Here is a 19865-nt window from a genome sequence, read left to right on the forward strand (position 1 = left end):
CATAATAAACATTCAGGTTAAACTAGTTTTTTAGCCCCTACATGATGCTATATAGTAAAAAGTGAGTGGTGGATGTGTCAGCGTGAAACCAATGATCTTGGCTGCCCTCTTTACACTGGCAGGTGAACTGATGCTTGAATGAGGTGCAATGAATAGCAGCGCAGTTACTCTTTAACCAGCTTAGCGGTATGGACAAGCTCAGCCTGTCCATGACCGCCGTGCTGGATTGCTCTGGCTCACCGATTTTCATATATATTTTTCTTAAACATGCAGCTAGCACTTTGCTAGCTGCGTGTTGGGGACAATCGCCGCTGCTCCCCGCCGATAAGCCACTACCCGCCGCGTAACAGCCCTCCCCCCCAGACCCCGTGCACAGCCTGGCCAATCAGTGCCAGGCAGCGCTGAGGGGTGGATCGGGACTCCCTCTGACATCACGACGTTGATGACGTCATCACGATCATCGCCATGGCGACGGGGGAAGCCAAACAGGAAATCCCGTTCTGAACGGGATTTCCTGTTTGCTCTGATCGCCGGAGGCGATCGGAAGGGGATGGGGAATGCCGCTGCTCAGCGCCTATCATGTAGCTAGCGGTAGGCTAGCTACATGATTTAAAAAAAAAAAATAGTGCTCCGCAGCCACCCAGGCACAATCAATAGAATGCCAGGGTGGTTAACAAAGAGCTCCGATACCCCCATGGGCGGGACTTAGCACAGGTTGGACTGCATGATGATTGGTTGCATTTTTGAGAGAGGCTGCATAACTGACCCAACAGGAAGTTTTGTCTAACCCAGTTACAGGATGCATGCTGCAATTTGTCCAGTCAGGGACAGGGATTCATGTTGCCTGGCTATGCAGCTCTAAGGTATTCTAGACCAAATGCGCATCCTTGCTAAAGAGTAACAGCGGCGCTATCCACTACTGTATGCCACAGGTATTGTATGCTACCAGTAAGGCAAAGGGCACCCTCTTTGACAGCCAGACCAAAATGTCTGAGTCTGACCGCAGTGGCCGCCTGATGCACTGGCCAGCTGCCGCCTGCGTGTCTCTGTGTGCTCTCTGACTCTGTGGTGTTGATTGCTGATGGTACATTTTTGTCAATGAAAAAAAAAACAAGAACGTTTGTAAAACGGTTGTTTTAGGCTTGCATTTTCAACAAAATGCCATTGGAAAAAATTACTCCCAATTATTGACTGAATAAAAATACAGCACTATAGTATGCTTTATGTGCATGAAAATGACAATTTCTGATATAGTAAACCACTTTTCCCGGTCCCTTGGAGTTTACTATAACAAAATTGTACTGTACTCCGATTTTCTTCCACATCCCAAAACCATACAGATAAGCTACTGCTTCCTTCAAAATGAGCCTTAGAATATGATAGATACATATGACTATGGTAAACCTAGTGACAAGACTACATAAAGTGCTGTGGAACAGGTTAATGGGATTTAAATACTAAACACGCACGCACGCACGCACGCACGCACACTAAAAATACATTTCTTTCTGGTGAGAATAAAACTGCAAGTTACTCAAGATTACTACAGAGAAAGTTTTTTTATTTTTTTTAACTACCAAAACACAGAGACATTGTCAAAATTGTAAACCGTATATTATATACTACTCACCTGTAAATATTTTTTATCTTGCTCATGCAGATCGACCAACTTTCTACAAACTTCACACCACTTCTGTTTATCAGAGCTAAGAGAGGAAAAATAAAAATGGCACAGCTAGATTTTCGGCATGCATGTCTGGAAAAGCTATAAACAAATGTATTTGTGGAAGTGCCAGTCTGCTACAATAGCATATTTATTTAGCAGATGCAAGCCAACGTTTCAGGACACAGAGGCCCCATCTTCAGGGCCAACAAGTCTGTCAAACATGCTCATTATTACCATCCACCCGCTTGCAAGCAATGCAATTCCTCTGGTGGCTGCAGCAGATTGATTGGCAAAGCTCATACCTTGGGTGAAGGGGGGAGAGGTGGTAAGGAATTACTGAGATATTAACAAAAACACAACAAATAAAGCCAAAAGGAATTACATCCCATGCAGAGGAGTTTTTTTATTTTTTGGTTTCTAAAAGTTTTACGGTTTTATAATAATAAATGTAACGTAAAATGACAAGTGCCATACATGAATATCATCAGAAGATGGAAAATAACCTTACAACATGAACATTTTTTTCTGCTGATGTAAGCTCTCCTTATGCTCCAGAGGACGACAGCCTTCATTTCTGGAGCAGTCATCCTATCCACTAGGGAGGATTGTCAGGCAGCCTTTCTCAATCTTTTTAAAGAGACACTGAAGCCTCCAAAAAAACCCTCAGTTTTTACTGCAGAATATTGTTTAGCATGAATGCCCTACCTGAAACGCTGCATCCCCGCAGCTGAACTCGCAATTAAAACTCACAAAATCCCCGGAGGGAGATATGGGGAGCACTTCCTTGTAGAGGCAGAACTTTGGGCTGTAGCTCTGTCTTCACTCCCGTCAATCTGTGCTGATCACCGCCTCTCCCTGCCCCTCTCAGTCATCTTTCACTGAAACGGGCGGGAAGAGGCGGCGATTTGCGCAGATTGACGAGAATGGAGGCAGAGCTACAGCCCAAAGCTTTGCCTCCCACAGCGGCAAAATCCACGACTTTGAAAGTTGTGGATTTTTGCCCCGAGATTTAAGGGGTTTTAATTGAGAGTTCAGCCACGGGGATGAAGCGTTTTAGGAAGGGCATTCATGCTAAACAATATTCTGCAGTAAAAACTGAGTTTTGTGGAGGCTTCAGTGTCTCGAGTGTAAATGAGAGGTTACTCACCCTGCTCTTGGCATTCCACTGACAAGCTCTCCCGTTAGGCTACTTTCCCACCAAGATGTTGCGTTTTAGGGGACTTTATGGTCGCATAACATGCCCCTAATGCAACGCATGGTGGTGTTGAAGTTGGACGTCAGATTAGTGATAGGAAGTCCGGATCTTTTTAAGGATTCGGATCATTTGAATCGGATCATTGAAAACATCCGGATCTTTGAACCGAATCATTTGAATCATTTTACTAGGGAAGCAGACTGGGTGAAATGATTAGCAGGACAGGACTTTCCCTGCACTGTACATTCTGTATGTTCCTGTTTCTTCCAGACAAGACATCCACTGTGAACCCAAATCTTTCATTGTGATGATCCGGATGATTAGACTCACAAAAAAGATCCGGATCAAATGAACGATTCGTTCATGATCCGGACAACACTACAGTCCCACCATGAGTCACCACAGTGCAGTGAATATTAATTAGCCATGTGGCTGGCTGCAGAGGAGGAGGGGAAACCTCCTCCTCCAACATTACTGAGCATGTGCAAATAGTCTACCGTGGCTTAGCCCAGTATAACGTACAGCATGCAGCACTTTGTTTAAACGTGCTGCGGTACTATGTAACGCAACGTGTGCACTGTGAAACAGCACATTGATTTTACAGTGCTGTGAGTTAGGCTGCGTTACTGGCTGCTTTAACGTGGGACTTTAACGTACCACTGTGAAACCAGCCTTAGTCAGGAAAACCTCTACATACTTAATATTGAGGGTACTTCTGGCTTCCTATTACTAAGGGGCACCTGCAGCTACCTATGACGGGCAAGGGAAACAAGGGAGGACAGCCAGCACACTTATGGTGCAGTTTGTGAAGGTTTGTAGGTTCATGGAGGGTGAAGTCTAAGGAGCCAGGAAATCTGTCACTTTCAGACCCAAATTAATGTTAACATTCTGTCTTGAAATATCATAAAATAGCGTTTAAGGACCCAAAATGGTTGCATACAGACATAATAAAGAAAGGTCTTCTTGACGGTGTTTTTTTTTTTTTTTCCAGACAATACAAGGGAATATGTGACCAGTTCTTTATAAGAAATAAATAAATACCAAAAAAAGAGATGCATTTCAAAGTTAAAAAGATTCCCAGATAATTCAAGTAATTGGCCCATTGAGTGTGAAAATTGCCCACAAGACTGATTTCCGCTCACTGCCTAGGAGAACGCCCATAGCTGTGGAATTTATGCCCCACTTGCTTATCTTGGACAAATCCACCTGGTCTCTGCGTATAATCAATTGTAAAAGGTCTAGGTGGGATTAGGGATGATCAATGATGTGCAAATACTTCAGAGTTTATGAAAATGTATTTAAATTTTTATGCAAATATATGCAGCTTCAAAATGGACCAATCAAGTCTCACAGAGGTTAAAATTGATTGGTGCAATTTCATGCTGTTTATATTGCATAAAAAATAACACATTTGCATAAACTTTGAAAATATTTGCATCTCTTTGATCATCCCTAAGTGGGATGCCAGGATCGGGGGTGGGTTGGTTGACCCTCCAGGGAGACCTATCGTCTCGGGGGTGGGATCAATGACATCCAACTTGTCCAGGTATGTGGATACTTTCCTTCAAAAATATGTTAGAACTACCCCCGCCTTCCTAGAAGATACCAGACATGCCTTAAACATTATAGAGGGGATTGGATGGGAGAAAGGGTGGTTACTTGCCACTTTAGATGTAGCCTCCTTATATACTGCAATACAACATGAAGATGGTCTGGTAGCCATTGACTATTATTTGGGGCTGGATCCCATCATGAGAAGTGAACAGAGGGAATTTATTTTACAGTCAATCGAATTTATTCTGAAGCATAACTGGTTTAGATATGGAGATGAACACTTCCTCCAGACGAGCGGGACAGCAATGGGGACCAGGTTCGCCCCGGGGTACGCTAACCTCTTTATGGCCCATTGGGAACATACCCATATATATGGGCCTGAGGGCCCCGGCGCGGACCTGGTCCTCTGGAAACGTTTCATTGACGACGTCCTGCTTGTCTGGAGGGGTTCCGAGGGGTCCTTAAGGGAATTTGTGGGAAGGTTGAACTGTAATACGGTCAACCTAAAGTTTACATCTGAGATCAGCGACAAGGAAATCAGTTTTTTAGATTTGAGTATTTATATAGAGAATGATTGTTTGAAAACACGTACGTTCACAAAACCCACGGATGTTAACAGTTATATCTTAACCACTAGCTGCCATTTACCCATGTGGCTAGATAACACTCCAAAAGGCCAGTTTGTACGTATGAAACGTAATTGTACAGAGGATACTCAATATCAAATAGAAGTAGATACCCTGGCAGAAAGATATAGGGAAAAGGGATATACTAATGAAATTATAGAGGAAGCAAAGAGGGAGGTTGAGAGAATTGATAGAAAAGATCTATTATGTAAAAGGAGAACCGGAGACCCGCAGGATCATTCCTTGAAGATGAGTCTGAGATATGGTCCACGCAGTCGAGTGGTACGGAATATTATTGCTAAGCATTGGCCCATATTAAGAGAAGATAAGGTTTTAAATGGAATTCTACCAACTAACCCAGCTATTATTTATAGAGAATCCCAAAATGTGGGCTTAAGAGTGGCCCTGGCAGCTAGTGATTATATTCCTAGATCTAAGGGGGGGGGGGGGGATTTGTAAGATGTGGGAGATGTGTTAGTTGCAGGAAAACAAAAGGTTATAAGAAAATAACTGAGATTAGGGGGGGTAAAGAGACCTACAAGATAAGAGAATTGATTACATGTGACACCAGGGGTGTCATTTATTGTTTGACCTGTCCCTGTGGAAAAATATATGTGGGACGTACTAAGAGATCCCTATCCAGTAGGATTGGGGAACACTTAAACAACATTGGGAAGGGGTGGCAAGGACACCCACTCTCCAAACACTTTGAAAGTCATCATAACCGCTGTGTAAGGGATATAATCTATTTTGGACTAGAGGTGGTTCACAGGGATTTAAAGGACTTACGAGCCGAGTCATAGAAAAAAAGTTAATTACCTTAGGTGAATATCAGACCTCAGGGCAGACGATCACTGGCCCCCTTGCTGTTTACAGATGCCCCATTAGCATAATCCACTTATCATTAGCGGCCCCGACCCGGCCCAGGGTCGCCTTAGCCCACACTGCTAAGAATTGCCGCTTTAAAATTCCTCTGCCAGTGCCTGCGCAGTTCGCATACCCAGTACTGCGGCTGCGCAGGCTTTCAGCCCTGGGAGCGGCACATCGTAGCTCCGTATACACTGTACTAGGTCATGTGGCCGTCATCACATGACCGCCCACATGACTGACTGCCCTTCACTAGCCGCGCCCCCTCAGTCAGCACAGAATATCAGCGCTGAGCGAGGGAGGACGTTACCTAGCTACAGGATTTGTTTACTGCAGATTTGCATAAAATAACTTACTCTGCAGCACAGTAAGTTAATTTATGCAAATCTGCAGTAAACAAATCCTGTAGCTAGGTAACGTCCTCCCTCGCTCAGCGCTGATATTCTGTGCTGACTGAGGGGGCGCGGCTAGTGAAGGGCAGTCAGTCATGTGGGCGGTCATGTGATGACGGCCACATGACCTAGTACAGTGTATACGGAGCTACGATGTGCCACTCCCAGGGCTGAAAGCCTGCGCAGCCGCAGTACTGGGTATGCGAACTGCGCAGGCACTGGCAGAGGACTTTTAAAGCTGCGATTCTTAGCAGTGTGAGCTAAGGTGACCCTGGGCCGGGTCGGGGTCGCTAATGATAAGTGGATTATGCTAATGAGGCATCTGTTAACAGCAAGGCGGCCAGTGATAGTCTGCCCTGAGGTCTGATATTCACCTAAGGTAATTAACTTTTTTTCTATGACTCGGCTCGTAAGTCCTTTAACCTCCCCGGCGTTCTATTGAGATCGCCAGGGAGGCTGCGGGAGGGTTTTATTTTTTATAAAAAAAAATCTATTTCATGCAGCCAACTGAAAGTTGGCTGCATGAAAGCCCACTAGAGGGCGCTCCGGAGGCGTTCTTCTGATCGCCTCCGGCAAGCATAAGTAACAAGGAAGGCTGCAATGAGCAGCCTTCCTTGTTTGGCTTTCCTCGTCGCCATGGCGTCAGCCGCCTCCGATCCAGCCCTTAGCGCTGGCCGGAACTGATTGGTCCGGCTGCGCAGGGCTCGGGCGGCTGGGGGGACCCTCTTTCGCCGCTGCTCGCGGCGGATGGCCGCAGAGCGGCGGCGATCAGGCAGCACACGCGGCTAGCAAAGTGCCGGCTGCGTGTGCTGCTTTTTATTTGAGGAAAGTCGGCCCAGCAGGGCCTGAGCGGCAGCCTCCGGCGGTGATGGACGAGCTGAGCTCGTCCATACCGCTCAGGAGGTTAAGAGGTGGGGATTACATCGCTAAAGTGTCAAGACAGGAGAGCAGATGGATTTTTAATCTAGACAGTCTTGCTCCAAACGGATTGAATGAAGAGATGGAGCCGTTTGGATTTATGAAGTAGATATAGAGTGTTGTATGTGTAAGCGTTCTGGTTCCCTGTAAAAAGTCTGGTTCCCTGAGACAGTTTACTAACTATTAACTGAATACATGAGGCTGTGATGTTTCTAGATATCTGAAGTGCTTGAAATATTTGGAACATTTGGAGTAAATAAATAATAATAAAAATAAAATAAAATAATTGCAGCGGTAAGTGTACCTATAGTGTGCATGTCTCGGGGACATATAGTGCTGAAATAAACTCAAATAAACCCTAATATGTATACAGCTATATGTCCCTTGAACCTTGGAATATGTGAAAAACCTCGGCAGAACTATCCCTTTAATGGAGAAAGAAGGGGAGGGTCTGTGGTCTAGATGTCAGCTGGTATAAAAAGACGACCGGTTCAATGGCTCAGAAGATTCTGATGAATGCGGTTGTTACCGCTGAAACATGTCAATCAGCCATATACTGCAGTAGAGGTGAAGGGGCGCCCCATTCTATCTACTAGTCAGCCCACTTCTGCCTGCACATCAGCCTGAGGAGAGTGTAACAACCCCATATCGGCGAGGTGGAACGCAGGGAAGTGGTCTGAGCAGCGTTGGTGAGACGCACTGGAGGAAGTGACGTCATCACGAAGGAGCCGAAAACCGGAAGTTGATACCGGAGTGGGAGAAGAGTGGCAAGAGACTGCTCTCCGCTGCTGATCTCTCGGATGTTCACCCGGATTGATCTTCTGAAACAGACGATCCATCTACCAACCCACATGGGACCGGGACATTGTAACTATTAAATGAAGACACGCCATAGAAGGTGAGACAATGAAACGGTGATAAGAACATTCCCAGCCATTGGTGGAGTGTCTATAAGACTTCTATTTTGAAGGGGCATAGTGCTATTGGAACAGAGACATAGCATACATTTGATCTAGTTGAATATTCACAATAAGGATTGGGACTTTTGCAATGAAAACCCGGGTATTGATTTAAAACTTCCCAATACTACAATTTTAATCCTTGGGATCCTTACCTCATATATGTGTGTTTTTTATTTTTGACATACACACAATTTTTATTATATATTTTTTATTTTTTTATATTTTTGTTCTCTAAGAGGAGAATATGTCCCTTAACTGCAGGGAACCAGCACGCTAAGTGTGGTAGTGTGGATGTATTGAAACGCTAATAGTGTGTTTTTGTGTGGTGGTGTGGATATGCTAAGCGCTATTGGTTTTGCTCCTCTCACATACATCTTTTAGTGGATGCGTGTGTTTTAACTAAATACTTTTAAATATCAGGAATTATACAAGTAAACCGAAATAAGGTAACAGAATCACGCAGAGTGGGTATTTGTTTCTTCAGCGCACCTCTCAAAGATATTTTAGGATGCCAGGATCTTGCCTACAATCTTATGGTCAATTTCTTTAATGGAGATCAATGCAAATTGTGGTGGGAATGAAGCAACCTGCTCTGCCCCCAATCATCCTACAGTTTACATCTTATCGTATCGATCGAAGTATGTTGCTGTATCTGCTTGGAATAAATCAGGAAAATTGGTGCGTGTATGGCCTGCTTATCGACCAGCTATTATCTCTAGTAAGTTACTAGGGAGATTAGTTGGGGAAATGAACAATATCTACTTTCAATGGGAACCCATATGTTTCGTATAGATATTTTATCTATTATAATCAATACTAAGAAGCTCTTCCAAATTTACTATCATGTATATTAATATAATGTGCACCTGTCATGTATATTAAAATAACGTGAGACTGACCGCTGAGTGAATAAGCCATACATTTCATTGGAATGCTGTCATTAAATGGGAACATCAGCCTAAACAAACATACTGTCATTAAGTTACATTAGTTATGTTAATTAAAACAGATAGGTAATATAATCTCTTACCCACCCTGTTTTAAAAGAACAGGCAAATGTTTGCCATTTCATGGGGGCAGCCATCTTTTTCATGAGGGCAGCCATCTTTTTAGTTGAAAGGAGGTGACAGGGAGCATGAGACACAGTTCCAACTGTCCTCTGTCCTGATCACCCCTCCCAGCTGCACACGCTACAAATCTCAAATTCAACATTTAAAAAAAAAAAAAAAATTGTGCCAAAACAGCAGAATGAGAACAACATTAGACATCCCATCATGCTTTGCACAGCATCAGGGGAAAATGCCCGGCAGTTTTCTTCTGTGCAGCTAAAAATGAGGCTTGGGTAAGAAAAACAAAGTTCTGATGCTGTGAAACTGTTAAAGAACCACCAAGCCTTTTTCAGTGCTGCTGAGTAGATTTTTAGTCTGGAGGTTTACTTTAATGTTAAGGCAGCTGCCTCTAAGCACTTACCTACTGCTGTATTTTGTTATTTGATCCCATAAGACTTTGCAGGGATACTGAGATGTTTATATCGCTTGTAAGGATAGCTTGGAGAGTCTTATCAAAATACAATTATACTTTTATTAAGGAAATTGCTGTCCTTTCATCTCAGCTCTGTACACTTTCAGGATTAAAGGAAAATACAGTGATGTGAAAAACTATTTGCCCCCTTCCCGATTTCTTATTCTTTTGCATGTTTGTCACACTTAAACGTTTCTGCTCATCAAAACCTGTTAACTATTAGTCAAAGATAACATAATTGAACACAAAATGCAGTTTTAAATTATGTTTTTTATTATTTAGTGAGAAAAAAACCTCGAATAGTTTTTCACATCACTGTAATTGAAAAAAAAATATTTAACAGCTAGCATATGTTTAGAGGCGTATGTGAAAGCACAATACTGTTTTGTAGCACAGAGTGAAACTAAAGCTACAAAGAAGATCTGCGCAACAGCAACCAGCATTGTGTCTTCTGGATGAGCAGAAAAAAAACACTCCCACCTATTAGAACTAATAATCCCTATACAAAATAACTTATCTAGATCAGGGGTGTCAAAATCAAATACAAAGTAAGAAAAAAACTGAACACTGGGATAATCTCGCCGGCAAACCTCAATGTCTAGTGGTCACCTCCCCTGTAATGTTCCCTGGTGTCTAATGCCCCCATATAGTTCCTTGGTGTCTAGTGATCCACCCTCCCCTTTACAGTTCCCTGGTGTCTAGTGCTTTCTGCTCCCTCCCTCATATGGCTTCCCTGGTGATCTATGGCTTTACTTCCAATATAGCTTCCCTGGTGGTCTAGATTGGGCCCAACATAATGCATAGTGGGAAAAGCCCTTTAAGGCCAAATTTCATGATGCTGAGGGGACGGATCTGGCCTGGGGCCAGAGTTTGACACGTATGATCTAGATAGAATACTCCTAAAATTCTACAAGCAGGAGAAATACCTGACACCTTTTTGTTGCAGGATGTAGCGATACTGAACTGTAACAGAGACACACATTCCTCTGTGCACACAAAGGCATTCCATACACATCTCTGAGAGATCCATCATTTCCATGCAAAGAACTTGCAGCCAAATACGGAACTCTACCTCTTCTGCTTACCTTTCATAAAGTTCCAAAAGCTTTTGGTACACATTTGGTAAATCATCTTTAAAATCTTTTTGGTTGATTTTTTCGTACAGATTACCCAGACCCTGTAAAAAAATTCAAGAATATAAGAATGTTAGACAATATTGCTATATATGTTTCTGAAGCAATAATATAATAAATAATATAGGACAAATTAGAGGAGCAGATAAAGCAAAATTGTAAGTGGCGGTGGTGGCCTCTGCTGGCCATATACTTTACAGTGTCTGGTTAATCATGCAAATAATAGCTTCCCGATGTCAATTACCGTATATCCAGTACTTGGCAACATTAGATATTAGACAAGGTTTCATCAGAAGAGTTTTCTAATAATGATCAGGTCACTGCAGCTGCCAGCTTGGTACTGCATGGTGCAGTCCAGAGCTATGGGAACCTTGATCATGTACTGCTGCGGCCCCACCCCTCCCGCTCTCGCAACAAGATAAGCCATGGATATGTCAGATACGTTTTCAATCAATAAAATGATTAAATATTGGCCAATATGTCCTTATTGTTTAACAGGAAATAATATAATAGACAGATTAGTTCTGAGTTACCATACTAAAGATTATCTTTTATGTGCCTGAAGAAGCAGGTAACAAGCCTGGGAAACACGTTGCAATGGTTTGAGTGTCCTCATTTTTGAATAAAGTAATTTGTTATAGTGTGGTCTCCTTGATAGGGCAAGTACAGTTACCCTTTTTTATGCAACTTTAAACATATTTCCCATGGTGCCCATGTCCTGCAGTTTTGATTGATTATTGTTTAACCTGCTGAGCGGTCTGGACGAGCTCAGCTCGTCCAGTACCGCCGGAGCCTGCCGCTCAGGCCCTGCTGGGCCGATTTGGCTCAAATAAAAAGCAGCACACGCAGCCGGCCCTTTGCCAGCCGCGTGTGCTACCTGATCGCCGCTGCAGCGCAGCGATCCGCCGCATGCAGCGGCGAAAGAGGGTCCCCCCAGCCGCCTGAGCCCAGCGTAGCCGGAACAAAAAGTTCCGGCCAGCGCTAAGGGCTGGATCGGAGGCGGCTGACGTCAGGACGTCGGCTGACGTCCATGACGTCACTCCGCTCGTCGCCATGGCGACGAGGTAAGCAAAACGCGGAAGGCAGCTCATTGCGGCCTTCCGTGTTACTTCTGGCCGCCGGAGGCGATCAGAAGAACGCCTCCGGAGCGCCCTCTAGTGGGCTTTCATGCAGCCAACTTTCAGTTGGCTGCATGAAATAGTTTTTTTTTTATTAAAAAAACCCCTCCCGCAGCCTCCCTGGCGATCTTAATAGAACGCCAGGGAGGCTAACAGCTTTTCTTTGGATTCAATCATAGCCGGATTTACCATATGGCACTGTAGGCATGTGTCTACAGGCACCTGGTAATGGAAAGGCATCTCACTCCACTCACTGAGCGCCTCCCTCCTTCCCTATGCAGAGTCCTGATGAGAGTGTAAATGAGAGGTACTCACTCTGATCTCGGCATTCCACAGACGAGATCTCCCTTCAGTCAAAGGCACCACTAGCTACTTAATACTGAGGTTCCTCTAGCTACCTAATACTTGTGGGCACCTGTAGCTACTCAATATTGAGTGTACTTCTGGTTACCTAATACTAAGGGGCACCTGTAGCTACCTATGATGGGCAAGGGAAGTAAGGGAGAAGTGAGCAAAAACTCTTGCAGTGCAGTTTTGTGGGAGTTTGTAGGTTCATGGAGGGCGAAGTCTAATGTACCAGGACATCTGTGCTTATAGGCTCCTGTGAGGTAAATCCAGGCCTGGATTCAATATTTATATCTAATCAAATAACTAATCAATTAAAAAGCTCTCTCAGTATATGGCCACTTTAACACATGATTTCTCTCCAGTGCACTTCTTACTAGAATTTCTTCAGCTACAAATGCACACTGTAGTACTGTAGATGTGAAAACACAACCTGACAGCAGAAAGATCTTTCTTGACTTAATCATTTTTTTTTCCTATACAAGGGAAGGAATTTGAGAAACCGGAGACACCCTGGAGCCTTGTGCATTGGCATACAAATGGATCATTAACCTCCTTGGCGGTAACCCCCGTGCTGGACACGAGGTAAGCCGCTGCGGAGGATTGCTCAGGCCCCGCTGGGCCGATTTGCATATTTTTTTTTTTATATACACGCAGCTAGCACTTTGCTAGCTGCGTGCTATTCACAATCACCGCCGATTGGCCGCTACCCGCCGATTGGCCGCTACCTGCTGCGTTAGAGGGTGTCGTCCCCCCCCCCCCCCCACCGAAACCCTGTGCACTGCCTGGCCACTCAGTGGCAGGCAGCGCTGATCGGGACTCCCTCTGACGTCACGACGTCGATGACGTCAGAACGGGATTTCCTGATGGGCCTTGTCGCCGGAGGCGATCGGAGTGGGTGGGGGGATGCCACTGCTCAGCGACTATCATGTTGCTAGCGCTAGGCCAGCTTCATGATTTAAAAAAAAAAAAATTAAAATAGTGCTGCGCTGCTTCCCTGGCAAATTTAATTGACCGCCAGGGAGGTTAAAAGGCGTACACCAAAAAAGGCACCTGGAAAAACGCGTGATGTAGCTGAAATTTAATGCGATTGTCTTTAATCATATTTTATCGTTTCTTCTTGTAATAAAAATCTGCAAATATCATTTATAACACTGAAAACAATAATATATGTAATAATTGTATAATATAGTCTATAACCTTTTATCTTTTCTTCTTGAAATAAAAATCTGGAAATATTGTTTGTGACAATGAAAATGGTAATATATGTATAATCGTAATTATATAATATCTATAAACTTCTTCTATCGTTTCTTCATGTAATAAAAATCAGAAAATATTGTTTATAACAATGAAAAAAGAAATAGAAGTACATTCGTTATAACCATACTAAAACATTAGTAAATATTACCAACATTTTACTACAACTAAACCTAACCCTACTTTCACAAAGAACCCCCCCCCCTCTACCTATCCCTAACCCATAGTCCCCCTTTAGGTGGTGCCTAACCGTAAGACCCCCCTGGTGGTGCCTAACACTAAAATCCCCCTGGTAGTGCCTAACCCTGGGAGCCCCCTGGTGGTGTCTAAACCTTAAAAAACCAGTGGCGTTCCTATCATTGGGCGCAGGAGGCGTGGTGCACCGGGTGATTGACAGGCAAGAGGGCGCTGCCAAGCGCCTGCCCCCTACAGCAGCAGAGCAGGAAGGAGAGGAAGAAGCGCTAGGAGGGGCAGTGGGGACAGCGGCGGGGAGGGGGGCCAGAACCCCCCTCCCCCCCTCCCTCACCTGGGTCCCTTCCTTCTGCTCTCTCCCCCTCCAGAATACCGGCAGTGTATTGAAAAACAGTGCGGCAAGGAGAAGCGGCAGCCAGGCGGAGAATTACCCACCTTCCAACTTCCGTGTTCCAAGCGCTGGAGCGCAGCGTCCCCTCGTCACAGGTCTCCGCCTTCAATGCTGCCCACTCTGCTTCCGCTAATCATGAAGCACAGTGGGCGGCATTGAAGGCGGAGACCTGTGACAACGGGGACGCTGCGTTCCAGCGTTTGGTACGTGGACGTTAGAAGGTGAGTAATCCTCCGCCCGCTCACCATGCCTGCTGAGCCTCCTTGCCACCGCTATTCTGGAGGGGGAGAGAGCAGAAGAAGGGGACCCAGGTGAGGGAGGGGAAGGTTCTGGCTACACTGGGGGCAACTACGCTGACTACTCTGGGGGCAACTACGCTGGCTACTCTGGGGGCAACTACACTGGGGCAACTATGCTAGTCAAACTGGGGGAAGCTATACTGGGGCAACTATACTAGCTACACTGGGGGAAACTATATTACCTAATCTGGGGCAACCATAATAGCTACCTATACTGGGGCAACTATACTATGGACAACTATACTACCTATACTGGGGTGGGGGCAACTATAATAGCTACCTAAAGTGGGACAGCTATACTGGGGCAACTATACCAGCTATCAATACTGGGGGCAAATTTATTACATATACTGGGGCAACTATATTACCTATATTGGGGGCACCTATCCCTGGCAGTACCTGCCATGGCACGCATAGTTTGGTGCAAGTTCGCCTTTTTTGGGGAGGTGTCTTATAATACCCAGCACCGGGTGTCAAATTCCCTAGGTACGCCTCTGCTTAAAACTCCCCTAGTAGTGCTGAACCCTAAAACTCCCACATCGTTTATCAAATTATTTTTTAAATCCATATATTTAGCTATTTGAGTAGTATTTTCCAGAAAATATCTTTTTAGTTATTCAATGTTACGTAGATAGAAACAATAACTATGGTAAGTATGTTTGTAAACATTATATGGTAAATATGTTTGTAAATATTATTCACCGGGCACCCATAATAAACGTTATTATTTACTGGGCGCACAAATTTACCGTTGGGCGCCAAAACGATATTTAACGAGAGAGTTAATGGCGGTGCCCTTTTTTTGTCCACTTGCCTTATGCACCCAAATTTCCTGCTTCCCATTAAAAGAAACCTGATAAGCTGGGTAAGCAAAGCTACCTAAGATAAGCACACAGATATGTTGTTGGATCCACATATCTCTATGCGCTGTCTGTTCCTCTCCATGGTTCACCGTTCATCACTCCTTGAGAAAGTTAACACCAAACTTTCAAACAGGAAGAGGCAGGCTTCCTGTGACATTTCCTCCTATCATCCTTTCATTTCCTGCTCTTAAGGGGAGTGAATGGGGTGGGGAAAAAGAGAGAATGGGAGACAACATTGCAGCGAGCCTGCCTCTTTCTGCTTGAAAATTTGACTTAAGACACGAGTCAAATTTTTATTAGACAGAACCGGGAGGAATGAGCTGAGGAACGGACAACACACAGAGATATGTGGGTCTAGCATGAACACACCTCTGTGTATACTTTAGGAAGCATTGCCGCAGAAGGCTCATGACTAATTGAGGTTGGCGCTCCTTACAAGCTTTCTAGTGGGACCCTAGAGAAGACCAGAGCTGCGCCAAGAGACCCAACTGACTTCTAGGAGCTGGAAGAAGCCCCAGGTAAGTAAAACTGTATTTTTGTCTGGCCTCGTGAGTCCTTTAACCACTTTACCCCCGCCCGTACGAATTTCTCCGTCCCTTTTTCCATCCTTTAACCCCCAGGGACGGAGAAATCCGTACTTTCCGCGCTCCCGCCGCTGCCCGCGCTCCCGCTCGTAAACACACCGCCCGCCGCTAGTAAACACGCCGCCGCCCGCTCGCCCAGAGATCAATGAACGGGAAAATCCATTCTCGTTTGTTGATCTAAGCCCCGCAATGATCCGCTGCTCTCCGATGGGCAGCGCGATCATTGTGAAAAATAACAAACACTCACAAACCTCCTTGTACTTTTGCAGGTCGCAATAAACAAAAAGTTACTGTTGCCATCTTGTGGCCAAATAGTAAAACTACACCCTAAGCATTTTTTACATAGAAAAAAATTAGTGTTACACAAAAAATTAACTCATTACCTCCCACACTCCCCTTTTTGTTTTTTTTTTGTAATTTGCAATTAAAAAAAATACATAAATAGTTACCTCAGGGACTGAACTTTTTAAATATTTATGTCAAGAGGGTATAACACTGTTACTTTATAAACTATGGGCTTGTAATTAGGGATGGACGCAAAACTGAAAAAAATGCACCTTTATTTCCAATTAAAATATTGGCGCCAAACATTGTGATAGGGACATAATTTAAACGGTTTTATAACCGGGACAAAAGGGCAAATACATTTCATGGGTTTTAATTACAGTAGCATGCATTATTTGAAAACTATAATGGCCGAAAACTGGAAAATAATTTTTTTCCCACATTTTTCCTATTTTCCCATTAAAACACATTTAGAATAAAATAATTCTTGGCATAATGTCCCACCTTAAGAAAGCCTAATTGGTGGCGGAAAAAACAAGATATAGTTCATTTCATTGCGATAAGTAATAATAAAGTTATAGACGAATGAGTGGAAGGAGCGCTGAAAGGTGAAAATTGCTCTGGTGGTCAGGGGGTAAAACCCCTCAGTGGTGAAGTGGTTAAAAGTTAAAGTGGTCTGAAAGCCAGCATTTCTACTTTGCTCTAAAAGATTCCTCACAGGTTGAAAGCTACTCTCCCAGAATTTTTGTTTAGCAGAACATCACTGAAATGGTTAAATAAAGCACGTTGTCTTGCTATTCAGCTTCAAATCCGCATCCAATCTGAAGATAACAGTATCTTTACACACATTGTAACAACATTGAAATGTAAACAAACACAGTGTAACAAGTGAAAAGGAGCTCTCTTGCAAAGCTTTCCGTGCTTCAGAGACACACAGTTCAGAATAGCTCATTAGAAGATATTAATATATAATAAAAAGCAGTTTGAATAAAAAGCAATGACAGCTTTTTGGGCACTTTAAACTACACTTTGGAAACTTGTAATTTGCAAAACAGACAATATTACTTATGCACAAAAGCAAATATGGTAACTGTATGAGTAATAAAAAGTAGGAAAACACATTTTTATTGAATGTTATGTCAGAGTTTCAGACCAGCTTAAATGTCTTGTTCCTAGAAGGATGACCTCTTCTGAATCTTAGTGCTGGTTCACACTCGGAAGCTTTTCAGCACTTTGCTGATCACAGGCAATCAGTAAAGCGTTGTAACTAATGTGTCCCTATGGAATCATTCTCACTGCAGCATTTGCAATTACTGTGAGATGCTAATAATAATTCTAAGCAAATCTTATACAATTATATGCATTTTGTACAATGGATCAACAAGGTTCAGAAAGCGGATTAAAGTTTGCATTACCTTTCATGGGCCAAATGTGCCTAGAAATACAATACAGTTTTCTTCCTGCCCACTTGTGATTAAGCTGTGGGGCAGAGAAGAACAATAGATGCCAGACAACATTTCCAAGACCCCCAGCCTTACCATAATAATACTGTGTCCACAAGAGCAGGCAAGATCTCATGTCCCAAGAACTAGGTGGCGAGTACGGATTCAAGTAATTTCAAGTTGATGCATATTTCAGTGCAGATTGAAAAAGGGCCAATCATACACACACGTAACTTGGACGCCGGATATTGCCGGCAGTCATATTACCTCTTTTTTTTCCTAATTTGAGCTCCGGAAATCGCAGACGCCCAAATTAGTCACTGAGTGCCGCTATAGCCGTAGTTTTCATTACCTCCTATGGCAGCGCCCAAATCATTGGCACATCTCTGTGCCTGTCTAGCAGTAATGAGAAGTAAGCAGAATGGTTTCTGTAGAAATATTCCGATTGGAATGTCTGTTTTTCATACATTTGCACTGTCAGTACAATACAATGTAATGTAAGATAGTCTGCCATGTGATTATTTTTATATGATTTATAAAACGCCAAAATATTAATAACAATAAATAAACAATAAACACAAAGGATGGCTGATGTAACATAACAAGGTTATCCCCTTCAGCCTATCTGGACGACTATGCTCGTCCAGAAAGGCACTGCTGCTGTTGCTGCGTGGTGCTCGTGATCGGGCACGCTCCCGCCGCCCGTTAGCCCCCGATCAGTGAATGGGAATATACAGTGGGTTGCAAAAGTATTCGGCCCCCTTGAAGTTTTCCACATTTTGTCATATTACTGCCACAAACATGAATCAATTTTATTCGAATTCCACATGAAAGACCAACACAAAGTGGTGTACACGTGAGAAGTGGAACGATAATCATACATGATTCCAAACATTTTTTACAAATCAATAACTGCAAAGTGGTGTGTGCATAATTATTCAGCCCCCTTTGATCTGAGTGCAGTCAGTTGCCTATAGACATTGCCTGATGAGTGCTAATGACTAAATAGAGTGCACCTGTGTGTAATCTAATGTCAGTACAAATACAGCTGCTCTGTGAGGGCCTCAGAGGTTGTCTAAGAGAATATTGGGAGCAACAACACCGTGAAGTCCAAAGAACACACAAGACAGGTCAGGGATCAAGTTATTGAGAAATTTAAAGCAGGCTTAGATTACAAAAAGATTTCCTAAGCCTTGAACATCCCACGGAGCACTGTTCAAGTGATCATTCAGAAATGGAAGGAGTATGGCACAACTGTAAACCTACCAAGACAAGGCCATCCACCTAAACTCATAGGCCGAACAAGGAGAGTGCTGATCAGAAATGCAGTCAAGAGGCCCATGGTGACTCTGGATGAGCTGCAGAGATCTACAGCTCAGGTGGGAGACTCTGTCCATAGGACAACTATTAGTCATGCACTGTACAAAGTTGGCCTTTATAGAAGAGTGGCAAGAAGAAAGGCATTGTTAACAGAAAGCATAAGAAGTCCCGTTTGCAGTTTGCCACAAGCCATGTGGGGGACACAGCAACCATGTGGAAGAAGGTGCTCTGGTCAGATGAGACCAAAATGGAACTTTTTGGCCAGAATGCAAAACACTATGTGTGGCAGAAAACTAACACTGCACATCACTCTGAACACACCATCCCCACTGTCAAATATGGTGGTGGCAGCATCATGCTCGGGGGGTACATATCTTCAGCAGCGACAGGGAAGCTGGTCAGAGTTGATAGGAAGATGGATGGAGCCAAATACAGGACAATCTTGGAAGAAAACCTCTTGGAGTCTGCAAAAGACTTGAGACTGGGGTGGAGGTACACCTTCCAGCAGGACAATGACCCTAAACATAAAGGCAGTGCAACAATGGAATGGTTTAAAACAAAACATATCTATGTGTTAGAATGGCCCAGTCAAAGTCCAGATCTAAATCCAATCGAGAATCTGTGGCAAGATCTGAAAACTGCTGTTCACAAACGCTGTCCATCTAATCTGACTGAGCTGGAGCTGTTTTGCAAAGAAGAATGGGCAAGGATTTCAATCTCTAGATGTGCAAAGCTGGTAGAGACATACCCTAAAAGACTGGCAGCTGTAATTGCAGCAAAAGGTGGTTCTACAAAGTATTGACTCAGGGGGCAGAATAATTACGCACACCCCACTTTGCAGTTATTTATTTGTAAAAAATGTTTGGAATGATGTAGGATTTTCGATCCACTTCTCACATGTACACCACTTTGTATTGGTCGTTCACGTGAAA

The 19865-nt window shown here is 43.8% G+C and overlaps 1 protein-coding gene across 3 annotated transcripts in view; it reads right to left on the minus strand.

Annotated features, from left to right (window-relative positions):
* SKIC3 (SKI3 subunit of superkiller complex) overlaps window positions 1–19865 on the minus strand; it is a 244395-nt gene that overhangs the window by 177093 nt on the left and 47437 nt on the right. For all 3 annotated transcript variants that reach the window (XM_068247711.1, XM_068247706.1, XM_068247702.1), the window contains 2 exons: window positions 10787–10878; window positions 1631–1706 (listed from right to left, as the gene is read on the minus strand). In XM_068247711.1, coding sequence (XP_068103812.1) covers window positions 1631–1706; window positions 10787–10878 — 168 coding nt within the window. The remainder of the gene's footprint in view (window positions 1–1630; window positions 1707–10786; window positions 10879–19865) is intronic.

The sequence above is a fragment of the Hyperolius riggenbachi genome, chromosome 1 (genome assembly GCF_040937935.1).
Source record: "Hyperolius riggenbachi isolate aHypRig1 chromosome 1, aHypRig1.pri, whole genome shotgun sequence".
NCBI lineage: Eukaryota > Metazoa > Chordata > Amphibia > Anura > Hyperoliidae > Hyperolius > Hyperolius riggenbachi.